The sequence below is a fragment of the Gekko japonicus genome, unplaced genomic scaffold (genome assembly GCF_001447785.1).
Source record: "Gekko japonicus isolate JY-2015 unplaced genomic scaffold, Gekko_japonicus_V1.1 scaffold1485, whole genome shotgun sequence".
Taxonomy (NCBI): Eukaryota; Metazoa; Chordata; class Lepidosauria; order Squamata; family Gekkonidae; genus Gekko; species Gekko japonicus.
The window spans coordinates 425,833-449,399 of NW_015173176.1; the positions used below are offsets into that span (position 1 = coordinate 425,833).

Here is a 23,567-nt window from a genome sequence, read left to right on the forward strand (position 1 = left end):
TTCTAAAATGAAACAAAAAGGAGAGGCAATTTTGAAAAGGGGGGGGGCATGCCTTCCCCGCCAATTCAATGCCCAGGCCAAACCCCTTCACCAAGAAACCCAAAATAAGGGGAGTGCATTCATACCATGACATCAACCCCCCCCCCTTGATTTCTGAGAAATATGACCCCTGCTTCTTAAATGATGACTGCTTCTTAAATGGACAGTTCTATGTGGCCTGCTCCAGAGTGAGCTCATCAAGCAGCCTGGTGATCCTAGCACCTCAGGTCAGAACCACCAATGTGGTCTAGAGAGAGGTCCTGCAGTACAGGGAAAAAAGGACATTTGTCTCACTTCATTTCTTACACTACCATCTTCCCTTTTATAACGTAGCAAGGGATCAGGCTAATATTTAATAAAGTAAGTCTTTACTGCAGAAACCACAGGGCTCACATTACCACTTTCTACATGTAACTAGGGCTGTGATCACATGTGACAGTAGATCTGACACAGGCACAAATGCCCAACAGATCTAAAGGGCGCAATCAGACAGCAACATCTGGGAAGCGTCCTGCAGTTGTTGGCAACCTGTGCTGCTCCGCTGCAGAAGTGGAGTAAAAGGACACCAGGGAAAATTCGGTAGTAAACATGTCTCGATGGGCCATGGATAGACTTTCCCCTGTCTGATCACACAAGCACGCATGCATGCCATCGGGAAGGTCTGATCAGGCCATCCTGGCTCGGTGCTGTTGTTTCCCCCCCCCCCCCCCTCGCGTTTTCCCCCCTGCAGTTGTGTCTGATCACACAGTGACGGGCTGAGCCCACAGCTACGAAGTGAGGTGTGATCTTGCAACTGCGGGTCAAATTACTCCGGAGGGAATAGCCACACTTCCCCTCCGCTTCAACTGGCGTGTGTGACTGCAGCCTATGTGAAGAGAACAAAGGAGGGACTGCAGGGCACAAATATGGCTCTGATCTCCAACCAGGGATTTTAGCATCCAGGTGGGACCCAGGAATCCCTCAGACTTACAGCTCATCTCCAGACTACAGAGATTAGTTCTCCTAGAGAAAATGGATGCTTTGGAGGGTGGAGTCTATGGCATTGTATGCCACTAAGGTCCCTGTACTCCTCAGGCTCCATCCTCAAATCTCCAGGCGCTTCCTAACCTGGATCTGGCAACCATACCCCGCATCCCCTGCTGATCGCCAGGGGAGAGTTGGCAACCCGATCTCAAACCCTACTGTGCTTGGTTTTGTAGCAGGGCAATGAACTTTGGCAAGGGTCCAAAAATGCAAGTTTTACAAAGGTTATTTTTAGCCTGCAGAAGGGAATAATAAGGGGAGACATGATCATTCTCTTCAAATGACTAAAGAGCTGTTACGTTGAAGAAGGCAAAGACTTGTTTTCTGCTGCTCTAGAGAAAAGATTAGATCTCATGGATTTTAAATTACAAGAGAGTAATTTTCATTGAATTTGAGGAGAAACTCGCAAACAGCAGTTCAGTAATAGAACCACCCTTGCTAGAGGCCTTTTAGCAGCCATTTCTCAGGAATGTTCTAGTTTTGGATTACCCACACTGAGCAAGAGGTTAGATCAGGTGGCCTATGAGGTCTCTTCCAACTCTAGAACTCCCATATAAACATGCCCTGATATTAATGTCATCTGAAACTCTGTTCAATATGAGCCAGCTTTCTGAAATAAGGTATTTTGAAGGAGCAACTGCTATATTTTTGTTTCAATGTAGCTTATCATCATGGTTGTGATTTAACTGTTTTCTACTTTCTGTACACTACTTCAAGAACCTTATGGCTCTGGGGCAATATAAAAATCAATTGGCCCAAATAAACAAACATAGCCAACAACATCTAACAATGCAGCTTAACATCTAGACAAAAGGAAAAACACTCACTGAGTAGGTTTGCCAGGTCTTACCTGCATTCCAGTGGGGGGGCTCCAGCCTGGCTCCTGGGGTCTTCTATGGTTACCACAGAATTTTTACCCAAAGGACATGCCAGGCACAAGAGGGCTCTTCGGGGGCAGGGCTCCCCCGCCGGCCAGCTGGCCGGCAGTGGATCGGAACCCCCAAAAGTGGGGAAAACCCTGCCCCCGTTATGGCAACCCTATCACTGAGTTGACTGAAGTCATTATTCATACATTTCCAAACACGCCTTTATTCACAAATTACATTTTAGGTGTCCACTTAAATCTTTGGTTTAGTTGTCACAAACACCATCCTAAATAGCAATATGGCTTTGGTCTATACTTAATGTTACATGCTGCTTAATACCATACCCTCCATAGCCTTCTCTGTGACAAGCCAAGCTTTGTGTGCAGACTTTCTGAACAGAGGAACTTTAATTCACGTGAGCCCCTATCTGAAGCTGTATAGCTCAGAAACAACTTTAAACCTTGATCACATGACATGAGGACTATGGTTACAATGGAAAGCTAAAAACATAATGAATGAAGCAGCCCAACTGCAATGCAACCATGTCATCAGTGCACAAGATATATAGGATGTTCCTCTAGCACAGCTATTGGCACATGTCAATTTTCTGTCAAATTATGCAGAACTTTGCTCAGGATGCAAGGAATAGAGACAGAATTCTCCTTCCTGTTCCTAGTATATTTGGGGAGCACTGATACTAAGAAAAGAATGTTGAAGCCCCATAAGTTGATCCTTCCAGGAGCCCGAGATCTGGAAATCCTCCTTTGGACAAGCATACTAATGTTACAACATATAAACTAGTGAAATCCAAGCTAATAGGGTTTTGTAATCGCACCTAGCTAATAATAAAAATACTAAAGGGCCTCCCCTTCCTGATTAAAATGTGTATGTTTTATTGGAGATGGAAGTAAAACACAATTGCTCTGGATATTACAATTGCAATTTTGGTATTGTGCATACATTGAATCACACCTCTCATTTCATTAGCAACGTTTATTAGATATGTCTCCTATTTTAATTGCAGGTGTTAGAAAAACTGTGAATCAGAGGAAGATTTGTCTCTTTATGCCTTATCAAATGTTGTCATTTGCCTTTACAGGTATTAACCTTGAAAGATCTCTAGAGGGCCTTCAGTTAACTGAGAATTTGCATAGTAGAAATTTAACAACGATTGGTAAGGCAAACAGGAACCATTAAAAATGCACATTGGCCTGTAACAGCTGAACCTAGATTGAAATTGGAACGTTCGAGGCAAAGGAAGATCTTGAATTCAGCACATTTGCGATAGTATTCTGTTACTAATATCAGGACTTTGTTGCCATAAGAAATACTGGGGAGGCATGGCCTCTCTTAAAACAGAATACAGGTTTGTCCCTAGAACCCCAGTCACAAATGTACTAGGTGAAAGTCCCACAGATTTTCATCGAAATGATTTTCAAATGAAGTTGCTTGGAGTTGTAAAACAAATTTCTGCTCAAGCAGATCCCCCTCTATTTTAACATACACTTCAGCATGATGCGACATGCATTACCACACAAAATAATGGAACTTCTATATGGTTGCATTATTTTAATGTTCATGCATGTCACTTGCATAAATGTGAAATCTTCAAGTGGCATATGGAAGACATATTTGTTCTCTCCCACCTACAGTTCCATTTACATGCGTACAATATAATTCATAATCTTCAGCTGGCAAACATTTACATTCCTTTCACATGAACACAGATTTGTTTTAACCATGTTAAAACCTCATTCTGCAGGACACACAAATCTATCACTAAAATCCACATTATTTCTAGAAACTCATTGTCATTTTGACATTTTAATTCACACGTATTTATTTATTAAAAATCCTTACTTATCCATAATACTGTATCATTATATTTAATTCTGATCAATGGCCTCAGAGTGCGGATTAACAAAACTGCACAATGGGGCCATATATTGGTAGGGGGGATTTTTCGAAGTCTGGGGAAAGGTTCAGGTATGCTGAAACATATGAACTGTTAAAAAAAATATGTTCTGCGGTTTAAAAGAACCCAAAATCCCAGAAACAATATCTGTTTCTTTAAGAAAATAATATGTCAAGATATCTTGAGACTACATTGTGAGATCTTGGTAGCAAGCAACCCCCAACCAGCACTGCAAAGGCTTCTAAGCTTTGGTGAGTGTCAGCATGAGTGGGGGAGGAGAAACACAACACTAGAAAAGGTAAAATAAGAGGGAAGGAAGGAGGAAGGGCAGAGGAACAAAAAGAGAAGAGGAAAAGGACAGGGGAGGGAAACCGGAAAAGGTCGTTAGGTAGATAGGTGGCATGGAGAAAAGGAAAGAAAAGAGGCTGCAGACACTGCTAGGGGGAAGCCAGAAGAGGAAAAGGACAGGGGAGGGAAACTGAAAAAGGTCGTTAGGTAGATAGGTGGCATGAAGAAAAGGAAAGAAACGAGGCTGCAGACACTGCTGGGGGGGGCAAAGAGGAAAAGCAAGAGGCAGAGAGAGATGGGGAACTGCACTTTTTCAAGGGACCCCCACTTGTAGTTAGTTCCATATTTCTTTCTGGCAAGAGAAAAACAAATACCCTCCCTTCTTCCAGCCCTGCACTTTGCAAGTTTCATAAAGAAAACAAAGTGAAGGAATTTAATTTCATAACTGGAGCATTCCAAAAACAATGTGTTGTCTTATCAGCCTCTTTGCTTAGGAGACTCTTAGCTGCCATCATGAAAACAGCTGTAGATGGGAAAGAGGGGTGCTGATAAGAATGCACAATAGGAAAGCAACAAAGAATAAATTTGTTAATTACACTTGACAGTGTCACATTAATAATTTAATACTTCATAATGGAGTAATAAAAGCTGGAGATATCCTTTTTAAAAATAATAACAGCTTCACAATACAAGCCTTGACTGAAGAGCCTTGCTGTTCAATCCCCACTAAAGAGAGAAGTGACTCTTTCATGCGCAGATTATAAAATTGGGAGATTTTTAAAAAATGTAGCATTTAACAACTGATTAATAAAGTTATTATGGCTACAATTATAATGCCTCACAAAATGATTAAATGAACACCTGCCAAGTCTTTAATTAACGAACAACCTCTACATCATGCCACCAGCAAGACTAGATTAAATTTAATCTCAGACCATGCTGCTGCCCAAATTTGGGATCTTCCTGCTGTGTAATTATCCAAGAAGCTCTCATAGATAAACAGTGAGCCTCTCCTGTGCCTGTGTTCTCTTGCAGCTCCTTGCAGTTCAGAGTATTATGGCTGCTTCTTTCCCATGAGATAGAAGAACAACCAATTCCTAATTCCTAATTGTGGGAATGGGTAAAATACTGGTTGCCTAATAATGGGGAGTATATGTGGGGGCATTTAAAAGGTTATCACTCTTGCATAGGTAATGCTCACTGGAATGTGGCTCCAATATGCCTAGTATATGTATGTACGTATGTATATTCATTTTATATCCTGCCCTCCCCCATAAACGGGCTCAGGGCAGGTCACAGCTGGTCAGTTGAATACATACAATAATTAAAACAATCCAATTAACAACTAACAATAATATTTCTAATCAGATCTAAAGATGGTAACTATTCCGGGAGTTCAGGTGCCTTCTGAAGGAAGCTAGTTAAGATGGTCATAAGTAGCTACCCACTGCCAGATAATGTCTTGTTGTTCTCTTAAGCAGGGCAAGTCAGAATGGGCATTATAGCACTGCAGCAGTACAAACCATGTGAGCAGTGTGAGCACGGGAGGCCGAGATGGATTAGACATCCACTGCCTCAGCCAAATGCCTGGCGGAACAGCTCCATTTTACAGGCCCTGCGGAACTGTAAATAAATCCTTCCCATTTCTAGTGGGAACATGTTCCACTGGGCCATGGCAGAAAAAGCCCTGGCCCTTGTCGTGCAGGCCAGGGACTACCAGAAGGTGTTGCGCAGCTGAGCATAAAGCTGTTCGGGGCACATATGGGGAGAGTCAGTCCCATAGGAATGTTGATCCCTGGCCACGTAGGGCTTTGAAGGTCATTACTATAACCTTGAACTGGATCCAGTACTCGATTGGCAGCCAGTGCAGTTGGCATTAACACCAGATGAATACGTGCTCCCACAGACAACACAGTCAATAAGCGAGCTGTCACATTTTGCACTTTCTGGGTCATGTTCAAGGGCAGCCACATGTAGACTGAGTTACAGTAATCTAACCTGGAATTGACCATCATGTAGATCACCATAGTCAAGTGACCCAGGAGGTGAGATAGGTAGCCAGTTGCCTGACCAGCTGCAGATGATAAAAGGCTGGCAACAGTGGTGACCAGGGCCTCCATAGAAAGTGAGGCATCCAAGATTGCTCATCACCCTTGGTGCCAGTGTTAGCAGCACCCCACCAATGGTTGGGAGATGGATTCCTGATCCCAGATCCCCATGGCTCAGGTACAGGTCCTCCACCTTCGTTGGATTTAATTTCAGCTGGCTCTTATACTGTTTATCCATCCATACTAAATGGACCAACTACATAGATCTTTTCCATTGAATTAGCACCCCCACTTGGTGAAGGAGCCAATTCGATGATAAAGACCCCACAACTAGCTCTCGTTCGCATGGCTGGGTCATTTAAATGTTACTGAGCCACATGGGAGCACTCACAGAAATGCAGCTTCCACATGACTAAGGTTCTTTAAAGCACCACAAAGTAAGGAATTAATCAGGTCCAAAGTCCTGCGTATACATATGCAGCTCTCCTCCTGACATACTGTGGTCTTTCCTCTAGTCTTCTGGGAGCAGAGAACAGAGCAGTGCTGGAGAGACAGGCAAGAGTGAGTACAAGCCATTCTCTGTACCTCTATAAGATGTGCCCTTTAGCTTCTGAACCATTGAGTGGCATCCATGCTCTACCTCATCCTTTATTAGGCAAAGAACAGCAATGTGGTAAAAGAGGCAAGGATCTTCTCCTGACCTAAAGGCTAACAAATATGGTACCTCAAATACATAAGGAGAGAGTTCCAAATATGGAAGTCACCACAGAAAAGGTTTTCTCTCCACCAGCCAGCTATCTCCCCTCCAAAATGCAAGGATACATAGTGGATACTAGCCTTGCATGAAGATCTTAAATGATGAACAGGTCATGCAAGTAAAGGCTACCCTTAGCTACCTAGACAGTTAGCTCCAGTGCTTTGAATTGAGCCCAGAGATGAGCAGAGAAAGGAAGCTGAGCAGTTGAGTAGTTAGAGGAGGAGGAAAGAGAAAGAGAGTGGAGAAGAGAAGCAGAGGAAGGATACATAAGCAGGAAAGAAAGGAATAGGGAGAAGGAGAGCAGCCTGCCTTGTTCCTTGGCCACCTACCATCCCTTTCCCCAGAAATAGCTGGAGATCCATCAACCGTCTGTACCCTACTGGCAATTACTGATGGGCCAGAGCACTCACTGGGACTCACTGTATTCTAATAAATGTTGAGCAGACTGCTGAGACTGCTCTTCCCAACATATATTTCTGGGCAAAAGCAGCCAAAATATGTGTGCATATGCAAGGATGCCTGCATGCACATGTACAGGTGTTTATGTACAGAATCTGCAGGGTTTCTGAATGCATGTACTGAGCCTGTTTATGCAGACTTGTATGCATAAAGGGCTCTGTTCAGACCTTCTGCTGAAGCCATGGAGATTAGGGGCAGGCCAGCATGCACAGTGCTGCTCTCTTCTATATGCATGCGTTGTATTCACAAAGGATCACCTCAACAGGGCTGTTATAACTTCCCTTTTCTGAATCTGAAGTTTATTATCCCTGCCTTTTTATTGGTATAGTTAAAGCTAAATGGAAAATTTCTTTACAAAAAGTAGTCTAGCCTCAAGGTTCTGTCATGCATTGTAGTTTTTACAAGTAGAGCTGCAAAGGGCTGGATCAGCTGTTGCCGTGTTTTGAGAGCTGTGACTCATCTCTGCTAGACCTTTGTTCACACAATTGTTCAAACTATCATATTTCACACAGTTTGTTCCTGTCAAATTCAGCTGAAATAAAACTCAACAACAGTGTCAGGCATATAGGCTTGCACTCCAGGTGAGTGGAGGAAAGAAGCCATTCTTAAGAAGGGGCTTAAAGTTAAAGAATAACCTAAGATATTAGTGAGAATGGAGAGCGGTTTCCAGTATTTTGTTTAAAGTTATTATGGAATTCAGTGACCTGTGTAAAAGATTAATATTAAGACAAACTTTAAATGTAATTATGTGACATAAAACTGTGCTTGCTGTACAGAACAAAACCTTTAATTTTATCTGCAGAATAGCAAGTGTGTCTGCATTAGGGTATTTTTATCAGCGCTGCTAATCTTAAACTTATTGTGGCTCTTGACCCTCTATCATGAAAAAGTGCTAATGCCTACTTGGCCAATCTTTTTCTGGATCCACATTTATTTATTTGTATCTCTGTTCCACTCTTCCCCTAAGGCATTCTCAGAAGTTTTGGACTGAGCCAGGGCCTAGATAGGAGAGTACTCGGAAACCCTTGTGGAACCGGACATCCACAAGGGTTTCCCAGAACTCTCCTATCCAGGCACTGGTTCACCTGAAACTCACTGAGAATGCCATCAGGCAAATGGCCAAGCTACAACAGGGGTCCCACACAACAAAAGGTGAGTAAGCAGAATGAACAGTTTTGTAACTGGAAAACTGGGAAGTTAAACTACCATCCTAAGCAGAGTTATACCATTTCAGTTCAATGAACTTAGAAGGGTGTAACTTAGGATGGTACTGTACTTTGTACATGTATACACTCATATTCTCATAGGGCTCACTGTAGACATTTGCCTGTACATGTGGCTGTCCGAGGGTGTGGCCAACAGGTACTATCCTGCTCCCACCTACATGCATATAGAATAGATGCCCTGAGTAAGACTAAGAACAGCTTTAAGACAACACAGAAAAAGTTGAAAAATTCCAGAAGATGAATGGCAAAAGACAGAGATCTCAGGGCAGATCTGAATCACTGTTGCCTATAAAACAGTACATTGATTTATGGAAGAGAAAGCGTTACAATTCAGAAAACCTTCGATGGGTCAGGACATGATCATACTGCTGCAGACCCCTAGGGACAAGAGCAGCAGGCAAGCATGCACAGTATAATCACTTCTAAAATGCATACCCAAGACAAATATGGTGGAAATATTCTCCTGGAAATGCTATTTTGTTTGGTTTCACACCAAATTTTATTTAAATTTGTTTAAATCATATTATATTATTGTACACACAAACACATGAAGCTGCCTGATACGGCCTTATCCCTTGGTCCATTAAGGTCAGCACGGTCTACTCAGACTGGCAGTGGCTCTCCAGGGTCTCAGGCAGAAGTCTTCCATGTCACCTACTACCTGATATTTACCTGGAGAGGGGAGGACTGCCAAGCAGATGCTCTACCACTAACCCACAGCCCCTCCTGAAGCTGCTTTGGGTCCCCACTGGGGAGAAAAGTGGAATTAAATACACTAAATAAAATAAAGTAAAATATTTGGACACTTATTCTCTAGCGTGAATATCATTTGTTTTTATTTTGCCACATGTCTCGGGATATTCATGGTATAGTTTTATAAAAAGAAAACTATCAGAAAAGCAGGAGGACAGGTCTTGCTGTTGAATATATTTCCAAATGATTATGAAAAAGAGAATAGGTATTTGACTGTTTATATGATGACAGCTGCAAGAATCTTATATGCCAAATATTGGAAAACTATGGTGATACCAACGAAACAGGAGTTTGTGAATAAACTTTTTGAAACAGCAGAAAATGATAAACTGACTCTAGAAATGAGATTAAGTAAAGAGTGGACATTTCAAAAAACATGGAAAAAGTTTTATGATTGGTATAATGCAAATGTAATAGAAGATTAGGCAATGATAGCGCAATGGACTTGAGAACACAGAAGATAGAAGAATGGAAAGTGTTTGATATAGCATTTTTATTAATTAAGTAATTGCATATAAGCATATAATGTAACTGCACTCTTGGTATATATGTTATGTGTAGTAGAGTGTCTGTTTGTAGTGTGTAGATTTGTTTGTTGTAGATTATTAAAAAAAAAGTGTACCTATGGGTACTTAAAAAAGAAAAGAAAAGCAGGAGGACTATTAAAAAGACAAACAACACTCATGCAAGTGATTCCCTATTTATGATTCTCTCCAAACTTCAGCAACACACACACACACAGACCTCATGTTTATGCAGTATATCACACCTGAAAAGAACTCCTATGTCACTAAAGGCATCTTTACCAAATGCTAGTACACACCTTCAGGGTGGAGAGAAGCAATCAAAGATATACACAACAGGTGCTTCGAGGACAAACATATCATTCTCACAGCAGATTAACAGGTTTTTTAGGGGTTGGGCCTTCATTCCCTCTTTTTCATCCTCCAGGGCAGAACATATATGCACTTCTATAAAACACCTTCAGCAAATTCACTAAGCTGTACTATTCTCCTCCCCCAAAGAGAGGCAGGAACATAGAGTCTTCAGTAGATGTACAAGGCTTTGTGTGAGCTATACTTGATAGCAGTGGTTAAACTACGATTGACTTAAATGAATGAGTCACTTTTGCAGAGGGGGATCACCCCCTTTACATTTATGCTAAAATTCAGTGACTCTTCAGGATATGTCAGTGATTGATCCCTTAGTTAGGTTTCTCGTAAACATTCTGATAATTAAACAGTCATGGTAATTTATGAATATTAATGAAATACACAATGTTAATGAAGGGCAATGGACAGGAAGCCGGGCTTCTATATGCGAGTCCCAAGTTCAAGTCTGTGGATTGTAACACTTCAGGTTTCAGGTGAGTAGACCAGAAATGTCAAGAAATTGTGGTCAAAGACCAACAAATAAAATCATAATGGAGTCTTATGGAATGCAAAGTTTAGAATATGAACATCCAACAAAATTTTGTGTTACTAACGTTTAGATAAGTTTTTGATTTCTTTTACAATGTGGAATGGATCTGTGAAGCTCAGTTCCTTCAGAAGCAGCAACCAGAACTAGTCTTCAAAGGACGGGTCAGCTTTCCCCAACCTAAAAACCAGTCTGGCTCCTTTTAAAGGCAAAACCAAAGGACACTGGAGATCCATAACTGGATCTTCCCATGTGAACATAACTTTTTTCCTGTCCCCTTCTACTGCAGCCAACTGAGCTCCCCCAAAATGGCCCCTGTTGCATTGGCGCAGCATTTCAGGGAGAGCCATGGGATGCAGGGGAGGGGGCCAAAGAAATTCCACTGTGTTGACAGCAGCTCCTCCCATTAATAGAATATTTAGTCTGAACCCAGCCCATTGTGCCTAACAGAACACTTGCAAAATAATTTGAGAATCCCAGAGCTAAACTAATTTGTAGAGGGGGAAAATACAGATCACAGATCAGGATTTAAGCCCACAATTGATGCAGAGGTTGAAAAATGTCAGACAAGAATTCAACCAGTGCATCACCACCAAGCTCTAGATGAACCAGTGTGAAAGCTTTCTAATAGGAACAGGGCCATGGTATCATACCATCATAAGAGGTTGCTCAGTGGTCTTTGTTGTTGAGCCTGACTTCACCCTGACCCATCTTCGACTTGAAAAAATCTGGGTCTAACAACAAGAATGATCAGGATGATTGTCAGCCCAATCCAAAGCAAAGTTATGTGCATGAAATATGAATGAATTTAGGCATGCCCAAATATCACAGATTCAGTCTGCCAGTTTCTAAATCCCAAACTGTTAAAAGTTTAAGATGAATAAATAGGAACAAAACTTGACACTTAAAATAGCATGCATCTTTAAAGAATCTGGATCTTGCCACCAACAATCAACTGAACTAAATTAGACCATGGCTTGAACCCAACACAAATCACCCAAGCAAAACATTTGGCCATAACACATATGGGGAAAAGATGTCTGCAGGAATGAAGATGTCTGCAGGAATGAGGCAAGCTGATTCTTGCCCTGCAACGGAGAGTTGAGGAATTCCTTCAGGGAGAGGCACCATATTTGGCACTACCACTCAAGTTAAAATTATACTTGCAAGCATTAAACAAGTTGTTTGATAGAAAAGGAACACATCAGATGGAGAAACCACAGAGCGATTAATTGCTGTGGTTGAGTCACCCCATTTGCAATAACTGAGAAGCAAAAGATAACTGGTAAACTGAAGGGCTCAGAATAGTTATGGGTGGTCATATTTTGCAACCCTTATGAGACAATCCAACTATGAAAATGTTGAGGGAATTAAAGTGCATGAGGCACAAAGACAATGGTGGCTGTGAAGTTTATGTTTATATATAACCCTTTGGCATTAGACAAAAAAATACAAAACAGGCTAAGCTGATGGTTAGGAAGGTACACACGTAGCTAGACGTATTAACAATATTTCATATTTATTCAGAAGGAAGCCAACCCTTAGATTGAATGAGGTAAAGGAGAATGATGTAAGCCACTTTGAGTCCCCAAGAGAGAAAGGTATGGTATAAATGAATGTAATAAATAAATAGGCTACCACAGAGCAACTGTCTACGCTCCTTCCCAAAACTTCCTGATCTGCTGTCATAAATCATGTTGCAAGCTCACACAGCCAGGTCCCCCATGTTTCATATAATCTAACCCTAACTGATGACAAGAGCAAGCAATGGAAGCCAAGCCCTTTATTTGGAAACCAAAGCCCTTTGGGGATATCTGGAGAGTGGGAGGCTGCTGGGGTTTGGCCTTCCCTGAAGGACCATTTTCTGTTAATGAAAGTGTCCAAACAGTGCCCTTGCACACCGTTCTTCACCTGGCAAAATGTAACAGGGCCAAATTTAGATGCAGAATTCAGAACCTTATGCTTGCAATATATTTAAGTTAAATTTAGCAGTTCACTAGCAGCCCCTCTACCTGGTAAAAGCTACAATCTATGTTTTATCCAATCCAACAATAGTCACTAGGGGCCCAGCATAGAAGACTGTATATATGTATGAGCTCAGATATTTTAATACTCAGAAAGCAGACTCACAGCACATTGCCACAGAACAAATTTCTCTGTTCATCTGCAACGATTCCTGAGAACAATGCTACTAATGTTCTTATGTCTGCGAACACTAGACTTAACAAACGAGCCATTGTTTTGAGGTTTCTAGTAAACTAATGAGGAAACTAATGAAGAAATCTTAACCATATGCTTTTGAGTCAAGTCAGCAGATCACAACTAACCCTACCCAAACCGTAACATATGCACAACAAAAATGTAAGGAAGCCACAGAAGGGTGCCTCCTAGCTATTCCCATGCAAAACAAGCAGAAACTCATTTTGTGCCAAACCAGACAAGCGGTTGAAAGATCAGTTTTCTCCAGCAAGTCAGACATCAGCTCCTCCTCTTGAGGAGAAAAAAATGGCACCTTCCTCCACAGCTGCTATTCACAGAGAAAAAAAGAAAATGTCTGCCATCTGATCTCGATTGCACTGGTTTGGCTCCCTCCATCTGCTGTTGTTGTTTCATGCCAAGGAGAATCCCCGACATTTTCCTCACAGAAAGACTCATCAGGCGCTCCAGAAGGGGATGCAGTCTGTACATACCCCCACTAGGGAACCTTGACAGATTCCTCTTTGCACATTACCTAGAAGTGCGAAGAGCAGATGTGATTTCGCTTCTTAGCACTTCCTCTGAAAACCCTCAGGGTTTCTTTTAGTTCTCCTGCTGGTGGCCGCCAGCCGTAAGCTCCTCAGCGACCTCCTTTCAAAGGCTTTAAGGTCCTTTTTAGACTAAAATTAAAGGTACATTCAACCTCTTCTGTTCCTTTCATTCTCTCCCAACCCAGTCCTACATGTTTTTGCCCCAGCTTTTGCATTTGCTATACAGAATGTAGTTGGGGAAACTGCACTTTCATTAGTGTATTTATAATAAATCCACATTTTTAAAAAAACCAGCAATACTGTTTAATATACAGATCTTTTTTGTTATTCTGGCTTCCATTCCTCTGTTCACAGAGGCCAGAGGGGGGAGGAGATAATGCAACTGACATGCCAAGTTTCCTACCTCTGCCCTATACTGAGATGGCTAGGGCTTGGGCCGGAGCCACTGCTGCTGGCCCAGCCAGGTAAGATAGAAGGTTGGCAAATAGCAAATCGTATCCCTGCTCCTTCTGGTGCCTGAGTGTACCCTGGGAAATGTAGTACGAGGGTTCTACATTTATTTTCAGGCACCCTGGGACGATACTTCCCAGAGTGCGTTGAGGCACAGTGTCATGGAGATGTGAGAAAGAGGGTCTGAAGAACCACAAGGGACAGGAGGGATGACCAGCACTCTTTCTAGCTAGGGCAGCAGCTTCAGATCCAGCTACAGCCTGGTCGAGCTTCAGATCCAGCCACAGTAGAGAACCAATGATAATTAAAATAACAACAAAAAGGAGAGGGTAATAACAAAAAGAAGAAGAAATGAACACATTTTAAAAATCAAAAGTAACCAAACCTCAAAAAAGAAATTGTGTATGTCCTTGCTAGAAGGCAGGTCTGATGTAGAAACAAACTTAGAAGCCAGCACAAAAGATCTATACTGGAGCCCATTTGCACATTATGTACAGGTCACACATTTGTTCTGGGAGCTCCATAGTTCCCAGGCATGTGGCAGCCCAATCTGGATCAGAATTGTGGCAACCAGAGAAAGGGGACTTGGGCACCTCCATCCTGTTTTCCTGACCTGAAGCGGCCCAAGGGAGCTGCTACTTGCCCTGTTGAGGGCTGTATATGTACACACATCCAAATGAGGGACCCCATGTACCTAGACCACATTAGTGACCCAACCAGAGATGTACTTCAGGAAAAATACAGTACATAGGGCCAGATTAGATGTTACATTTTTAAAGTCTGTTGAAAAATAAAGACGAACCCAACTGAGCTGAAAACTGTGACATGGGGGGAGGGGTTCTTGCTTTCCCCTCTCAGCCATTTTACCAACCAAAACAGAGCGGGGGGGGTTATTTCCCCCTTTTTGGCTGCTCCACATGCATTAGTTAGGAAAATGTGTGGAAGGAAAAGCAAGAGCCCCACCCTCCCCCTTGCACTGCGGTTCCCAGTGCCATCAGGCTGGCCTTTATTTTAAAACATACAGTCTGGTGCTATGTGGCTTCAGAAAGATAGAGTCAAGTCCATGGAACCTTTAAAAAAATGCAGAGCCTAGTTTGGCCTGTAGTTAAGCCTTTACCTTAGCTTTACTGGATGTCCCATCTAAAAATTACTCTCCCACCTCAGTTTTGAAAATGAACATTCAAAAGCACAGTAAGGCAACGTCAGCTATTTTTCTTCCAAGATGTTCCATAAACTGACGTTTTACTTTATTTCTTAAGGGAATGATTAGTTAAGGTATTTTAACCATTTGAGTTTCACCCTCCCAAGTAAGTGAACAATAAAGACAGTGGCAATGCAAAAGAGCGGCAACGTAATCATTCATTTCTTTCCTGCAGATATGAAAAATTTCGCAGTCATCTAAGCCGCTTTCTTATTTTGCAGCTGAATGCAAATCCTTCTCAAGTTGCTACATTAAGAAACACTTAACAACTCATAACTTGTCTTGAATCGGAATCCTTTGTAATTAACTGTGAGAAAGTTCTCATAAAAAGACCAACCCCCTCACCACCACCTCAACACAATTATTGTAAAGTATTATGAATGCTTTTGGAAACACTAAAGAGAAGAGACCATGGGAGTTTACTCACACAAAAAAGGGAAAAACTAAGTTGTGTAGGCCCATAGCATGTTTTCATGCTGCTGCTTTTCAATCACAAGAAAAGGTAGAAGAGTTATGGGGTGGAAAGCAGCCAGTGGGAGAAAACACCACTCTCCTTATATAAATCACCGTTTCCTGATTTGGAAATGTGACCTGGTCACGATGGTGGTTTTGTTTTTTGCTGTCAAGTCGCAGCTGATTTATGGTGACCCTGTGGGGTTTTGAAGGCGAGAGACGTTGTTTGCCATTGGCTTCCTCTGGTACAAAAACCCTGGACTTCCTTTGCAGTCTCTCATCCAGGATCTGATGAGATCGGGCTATCCAGGTCAGGAACGTATGGCATAGTTCTGGCTACACAATCAGTCATCATAACAACAAAAAAAACACCAATTTGCATGCGAATCTGTGTCCTCACCATCTGTGAATTCAAATAATTATCTCTAATGAATGATTAAAAATCAAGAATGTACAAGCTTCAGATTGTTCTGTCTAGGGACTCACACTTCAAGATAGCTGCTGCCTTAATCCTCCAGGGAAATCAACAGCAGTTGAGAACAAAGTGCATTGTAAGATTGGACTCCACAGCCAAAACCAGTTGCTTTGTTTAAGCAGCATCAGGTGAGGAAGGGTTAGTCAACAAGCTCAGAGGCTTCTAGGTATGTAAACAAGCTGTAGGAACACCATTTATAAAAACAGAAAAGAAAAACACGCCAGGAGCTCAGTTAGTCACAAGTTTGTCATATGACTGTATCATTGAAACCATGGTGAGGAAAGTGATTATAGGCCTGACACGCAATCCTTTTAAGGCAGGTTTTGGACTTGTGCCAACAGGTATAACAGAGGTGAAAGGGTCCCAATCATATTAATCAATGCTCTGTCATCAAAACACCTAGAATTAAGGATAAGATTTTCCCAGCAATACAATGGGTGGCACTGCACCAACAGTCAGATTGAACACAAAACTGGCCAACAAAATCATCTGGTGCCATCTGGGCAGGGTTTTGGCTGGGCCATGTTATATGGCAGTGGATTTTTAGCCTCAAACGGTATCATCCTAAACAGAGTTACATCCTTCCTAATCCAGTGAAGTCAATTGTCTTAGAAAAGTGTAACTCTGCAAAGGATGGCATTATAAATCCAGAAAATGACATGCAATACTGTATATGCAACTTTCTTTGTTGTAGTACTAAGCTTGGTAGGACATTGTTACTTGCTAAACATATGCCACTGTGACAAGCATAGATTTATATTATCAACTGCATGCCAGTTTATGTCTTAGCATACTGGCTTGTGGTTTAGCTGTTTTGTGACCGGCAGTTTGAGTCCTTCCAAAGAAAGAGATTATATAAATTGTGTCTGACAGCAAAAACAAAGTTGTTATTCTTCTATAACAAGTCAAGGTTCTAACTAAGAAAAAGAATGAAACAAACCTGGGTCCATATGTCTGGAGCTGTTTCGAAGTCCATTTGGCCGTTTCTGTGTATTAAAACAACAACAAAAAACACATTAGAGTTTGTACATAATACAGTCCTATCCAGATAGTCTCAAGCAAAAAAGGTTGACATTTTTGACTTTCAAGTAAGAATTTCCATTAGTTTACACAAACAATTCCCATATATATTGTTCCCCAAACATCATATGTGTTGTTAAAGTGTAGAACAGAAATTATACCCTGAGATATCTCCACATACAAAGGTGATGGTACTCACCCAAAGAAGGACTACCCACCATCATTTGCATACAACTAAAGCCAGCTTCTTTCTTAGAAGTATGACTTCAAAGCTCTGGTTTTCATTTACACCAAAGCTCTACCTGACCATATAAAAGCTTAGGAAGCTGTTGCCAGTATAATTAGAATAAAGAGTAATTTCTGCTCACTTTTAAGTTCCTTGCTAGCAGGGGTCATTTGGGGGGGGGACGCGGGGGGACGCCATCCCCCCGGGTGAGGTGCGGGAGGGCGGGGCCTGGAGCTCCCTGCTGGTGCCCGCTGGAGGTCGCTGCCAGCTGTGGGGAGGACACACTTCCAGTGATGTCAGGGGGTGTGGCATATGCTAATGAGTTATGCTAGCTCTTTTTCTACGAAATGACCCCTGCTTGCTAGAGCTATGGAAATGGGCTGCAATTCTGAGCAAGAATGGGACCCTTATTATTTCCACATTCTACAGCCTGCAGAAGCCATTCAGGAAAAGAAAGATTTTGGTACCAAAGGGGGGGGGAGCAGTTTATAATCACAGAAACTAAATGGTGACTTCATCAGCTAGTATATGTTTGCATACTAAATTGGTTTGGCAGTTTTGTCTGCTGCAACTGCAAAAGGAATGTTTGCACCTCAGACAACATGTGGGATGCGTTCAGTGAGAATGAGGCACTTTCAACCAAACAGGTTGAATACTAATACAGTCTTCACATTTCACAGCAGTTATATGTCATATAGTAAGTAACTTTCTCAAAATAGCTATTGAAGAGTAGTAAACATTAAGAATTGTAATGTTAGTAATAGTGATATTAAAGATCGAAATTTCACCTGCAGATTGTAAGGACCAGATGTTGTCTAAGACATTTTGGTTCCTGAGGCATAAAATGCAAATAGCACCCATGAAGGGTAAAGTACCATAAATTAGCCTTACTTAGTCATCTTTAAAATAAAAAAATTCTACACTTGCCATTCCTAAGCTCAGCTGAAAAATTTCTACACTGTTTTGAACTATGTTTTTAAATTCCAACAAAATATGGATTTTTGCTGCTCTTCAATGGTATTTCCAAAATTAGTTGCCTGAGGCTGGTCAACTCATCCTGAACAGCTCATCCAGCAGGGACTCAACAGATGTCTTTAGCTTTGGGCTGCTGAAATAAGGGACATTCAATACTCTCAAGGTTGGATCCTGCCTTCTGTCCCTGTCCCACATGGCTTTTGTTCATGTAGGTCCCATGATCCCAAAAGTGTTTGTGTGTCTCTGTTCACAGAGGACCCGTCCTCCTCTTTCTCCAGCAGAAAAGTTGGTAGGATTCAACCCTCAGTTTAACACTGCAGAATCAAACACCATATGCAAGCAATGAGAATGTTATGCTATATATAACAGGTATGGCACTTGGGGCAGTGGGAACGTTTCCCTGCTTCTTGGAGTTCTTAAGGATTATTACAATCCACTCAAGAAAAAGAAAAATCTTACACCTATCCACAATTGGCCTCTATACTGACACCATAAATAATTGTACAAACTCACCGATTGTGCTTTGCTGAACATGAGCCAGTAGGTAATAATTAACACATCCTAATGCCACCTTCAGTCTTAGCAATCAAAGTGCTATATTAGGTGTAGTGCTCAGTGTCCCAGCAATAGTCACTTAATCCTTGGGCAGCCTTCATGGTTTATTAATGATTATCTGTGACTATGGGCTTCCTTAGGACTGGTTAACGCAAACGCCCCCAATCCTAGGTGGGCCATGCTCATCTCACCTCTGTTTATCTATTTTGTGTTTGTTTGCTTGTTTCTTAATGTATTAACGACTCCATCCCTGGATGTCTGACACTGCTTTACGGACATGAGGGAATATAACGCAAGGCAGACAAAAAGGAATATTTCTGCTTTCACCTTCATGATCCAGAAGAAGCAGAATTCTGAGGACCACTTTAATTCACTCAGAGGTTAATTGTCAATTCCAAGTAAAAACCTCTATATTGCCACTTCACCAAAGAATGAATTAGGAGTAAATCCACAATTCTGAGCACACCTTAAACTTACAATTTCACATAAAGCCCTTCCGAAGTTAAGAAAACTACACTCCAAAATCACAGCAGGATATTAAACATTGGAGGATTAAAGGGTGGTCCACAAGTAGCCTTTTTGTGATCTACTTTTTTCTCATCCTCCTATATTTCACAGCTGTATAAAGGGGTAAGAAAGAATCAATGCACTGGTGCTCTGAATTTTTAAAACCATCCCCTCTTCCAGGGCCTCACTGTACAAAATGCCATTTGCCATTGTTATGTCTGTTGGCATCATGGCAAAGATTCAAGTAATCTTACAGTAAAAATTCAGTCCAAGCCTGGATTTGGCTACATTTTCTGCAGCAACATCCTAAGAACTACTGCAAATTATGATCATACATGTATCTTGTTGTTAGTATGTTATGAAAATGTTAATCTGTTTGGAAATTCCACTCCTAATTTACACGATGGTTCATAATCTTGAATTTAAACAGAACTGCCTCTGACAAAGGCTGTAGTCTGCAAAAAACCTACACTGGAATGAGAACCTGCTAGTCTTTACAAGCGCCACTGAACTCCTGTTTATTTTTGCCTTGATAGGCTATCCCTCTGGAATTACTGCCTTTCTTAGTCCCCCTGTACTTTCGTACAAATGCCTTAAGTTTGAATAAAACTAGACAAATTGCCTGCCATTCATCACAAATTTAAACCATGATCCAACAAAGGTAAAGTACATCACGTCCCAACACTTTTAAAGACAGAATTACACATTTGCTTAACTCCCTCCTGTTGAGATGCATGAGAATTGGAAAGGTTTGATCTTGACTAGAACATGCCCTTTGTTTCACTTTTAAATTCTGAAGTTTGCAGAAGGGGTTCAAAGCTCTGCATTTTTCAACTCCTTAGTGATCACAACTGTGACTGCAGGAAGGCAGAGGAGTCTGTCATGTTACTGTAGATACATACAGAAAGGAGCATTTTAAGTCATTCACAAAAGAAATGTCAAATCAAGCCTTTTAAAAAAAAACGGAACACTCACCTCGTGTTTCAGGGTCCCATGTTCTGAAACAAACGTAAAAATTGGCATGATCAGCAAGTGAAATTGTGCTCTGTTCAACAATAATCTGCAGCTACGCAGTGTGGTGAGAGTACACGGAACTACTTTGTTTTGCTAGCTGATACCTGTTTTATGCTCCAACAGCCCGAGGGCTCAGCTAGTTATTTTGCAAACTGTGTTCACTTAGTTTTATTGGCTGAAGTTAAACAGCACTGAACAGCTAGGCTATAAACAGCTTAGAGTTTATGCTTAACTCTGCAATACGGAGTCTTCCAAATTATCAACTCAAGCTTTCTGAAACAATGACAAGACGACAGCAGAAACTCACAGAAATGATACTTTCCAAATTTAAAATCTGCATTGCAATTTCACTCAAACGTCAGTGTGGGATATACTAATTTTGCATGAGTTGAACTGGTTGTAACTTCTTTTCCCTAGTGAAAATGATACCAAAAATATTATATCAGAATGCAAAATCCATATAGATCTTCTGCATTTGGACATTAATAATTTGTCATATTGAGTTTGCACTCAGATGCCACATGTAGAAAATATATAGGTGTGCCTTCAAGCAAGAAATATGCTAAGCTAAAATCTACTCGATCTTAAATTTAACTGGGGGAGGGCAGAACAGTGAGTACAGACTGCATCATGAAAAGGACAAGATGAAGAGTCACCATTTGTTAACTTCCCATCAGATGTTAATAGCTGCACTGAATGGTGTCTGGCCCGAAAAACATCCAGCTGTCCTCACCAAGAGCCAAGGCTTTTTCGGCCCTGGTACTGACCTGGTGGAACTCTCTGACGAGTGACATCCACACCCTGTGGGACCTAGTACAGTTCCACAGGACCTGTAAGAGAGAGATGTTCTGCCAGACCTATGGTTGAGGACAGCAGCGGTCTCCATCGAGACTGGCTAGGGCTGCCAAAAAAAAGGGCCACAGCCATTTGAGGGGGAAACTCTATGTTTTCCCCTCAAATGGCTGTGGCCCCGCCCCCAGCGTGCCCAGCGTCATGACGTCACTTCCCTTTGACGTGCATGTGGCACACGCACGCTCCACGCGCGCACGCTCCAGGAGCCACCCCAGAGTCCCCCGCCGGCGAGGTAAGTCCAATTTGGCAACCCTAAGACTGGCCTCCACCTTGTCTCCCCTCTCCACTTATGGAGAAGATTGTAAACTGTCTAAACTCCATCAGAAATTGGAATCTGAATCTAAACTATGTAACTGCATTGTTTTGTTTCCATTGTTCTTACCTTTTAACTGACTTGTAATTATGTTTAACTGCCCTCAGCCCTGTGTAGGGGGAGGGTGGTCTACAAGTCCAATGAATGAACGAATTAATGAATGATAATCAAAGAGCCAGTCATTAACGCGCCATCACAGATCACATACTACTTAGGAGAAAGGATCTGAGTATCAGATTGAGACCTCAGAGACCAGTGTTCACAGTCACTCTCAGCCAGTTACTCTCAGCCTAACCTACCTTAAAAGACTGTTGACTTAAGCTAAGAGGCTGCACTGAACTTCTTAGCGGACAAGCAAAACAGACAGGCAGGCAGGTAAAGTTTTCATATTAATTCACTTAAACACAATGAACTGGATCCAGGGAACAGTACAACTAGCTCTGTACTCCCAAAGGGGATTCTGAACATGTTTCTCAACCAATACCTCTTTCCTGTGATATAGCATGGGGGGGGTGTCTGCCTCCTTGAAGGAAGAAAGCCAAACAAATCTAGAAAGCCACTATTACCCATATAAAATTACTGCTTGTATCTTTATCAGTTTTTTACAACATAGCTGGTTCACTAGGTTTAGCATGAGAGGTGAGTAATCTAATGATGGGCATACATGTATATATGAACTGGCCTTCAACATTACACATTCAGGAACTGTTCTATACCAACTTCGAGCAGCAAGAAGCAGCACCAGCAGACAGGCACCCCACCATCCTGTCTGGAACTAGGCTCAGCTGAGAGATCCCCTCCACCCAATTACCAGTTGCCATCAGCAAAGCCAGAGGGAGAAAGGAGCAACCAGCCCCCTTCAATATTGCTTTGACTGAGAACTCATCACACTGCATTTTAGCAGACAGGAGTGTTCATTTTTAATTGCTATAAGACACTTGGGAAGTAATTTTTGACTGAAAAGTGGGATTTTAAAAAACGAACAAATTCAAATGTGGAGACTAAGTCATTTTAATTTATGGAGTATGATATATTCAGGTATATGGCAGTGTTTAGATTAAGTGAGTAATGCATGTTGCACTGCTGAAATTTCTGTGGCAAAAGTCACGCTTTTTGTGTAAAAAAAAAAGTGTGAGTACTCCTATATAAAGTTGTGCCAATTTCCACAACTTCTCAGGGAGTCGGGAGAGCCCTGAAAAGGGGTGCCAGTACGTGATCTGGTCCATGGGGTCGCGAAGAGTCGGACTCGACTGTGCGACTGAACAACAACAACAACAACCCAGTACTAGTGAGTACCATAACCCAAAACAAAGTCCTGGGCCAAATGGAACACTACCTAAATTGCCATTCCTAATAGGAAGCGGAAAATGGTGAGCACCTTAAGCCATTCCTTGTTTTGGGAACCGGGGGGGGTTTCAGGAACGGCCTGCGGGTTTGTAAGGCCCTGGGCAGTGAATGATGATTCCCTCTGGGAACCTCTTGGGTAAGCTCCTCTCTGCAAGCTGTATGGTTTCAGGGGTAGGCGCTCCTGGGAGGCTACCAGTGGCTAGGCTGCTGGTCACGAGCCAGATTAATGGCTCAAGACCGGGGTTGGTGGCTCGCCCACATATTAGACAAGGAGGCTGGTCAGCCTGACACCTGCCTTGTCTGTTCCGCTACTTAGGAAATGTTCCCTTGCCGTTTTGTGGTTAATAAACTGTATATAGTTAATAAAGTGGCCCTTGTTTGATCCAAACTGTTGTCCGTCTCGTTACTCCAACTGGGGGGGGCAAATGGAACACTACCTAAATTGCCGTTCCTAAAATTCATGGAGGAATCCCCCCTAAAATGCAAAGCTTTAAGTTTATTTATTTCTAGCTTTGTTTTCTCGCTGAGACTCAAGGCAAATCATACAATAGAAACAGTATAATCAGACAGCATAAAATGTCCAACAATGTACTAGTATCAGGATTACAAAGTTAGAAAAACAATGCAAAAGAAAAAGGT

General features: G+C 41.9%; 1 protein-coding gene across 1 annotated transcript in view; it reads right to left on the reverse strand.

The window, feature by feature from the left end:
• The window catches only part of LOC107119936 (guanine nucleotide exchange factor VAV3-like), a 70,050-nt gene that overhangs the window by 39,150 nt on the left and 7,333 nt on the right, over window positions 1–23,567 (reverse strand). The window contains exons 2-3 of the mRNA XM_015422563.1: window positions 20,378–20,400; window positions 17,060–17,105 (exon numbers count right to left, since the gene is read on the reverse strand). Of these exons, the coding sequence (XP_015278049.1) occupies window positions 17,060–17,069 (10 nt within the window). The 5' untranslated portion in view covers window positions 17,070–17,105; window positions 20,378–20,400. The remainder of the gene's footprint in view (window positions 1–17,059; window positions 17,106–20,377; window positions 20,401–23,567) is intronic.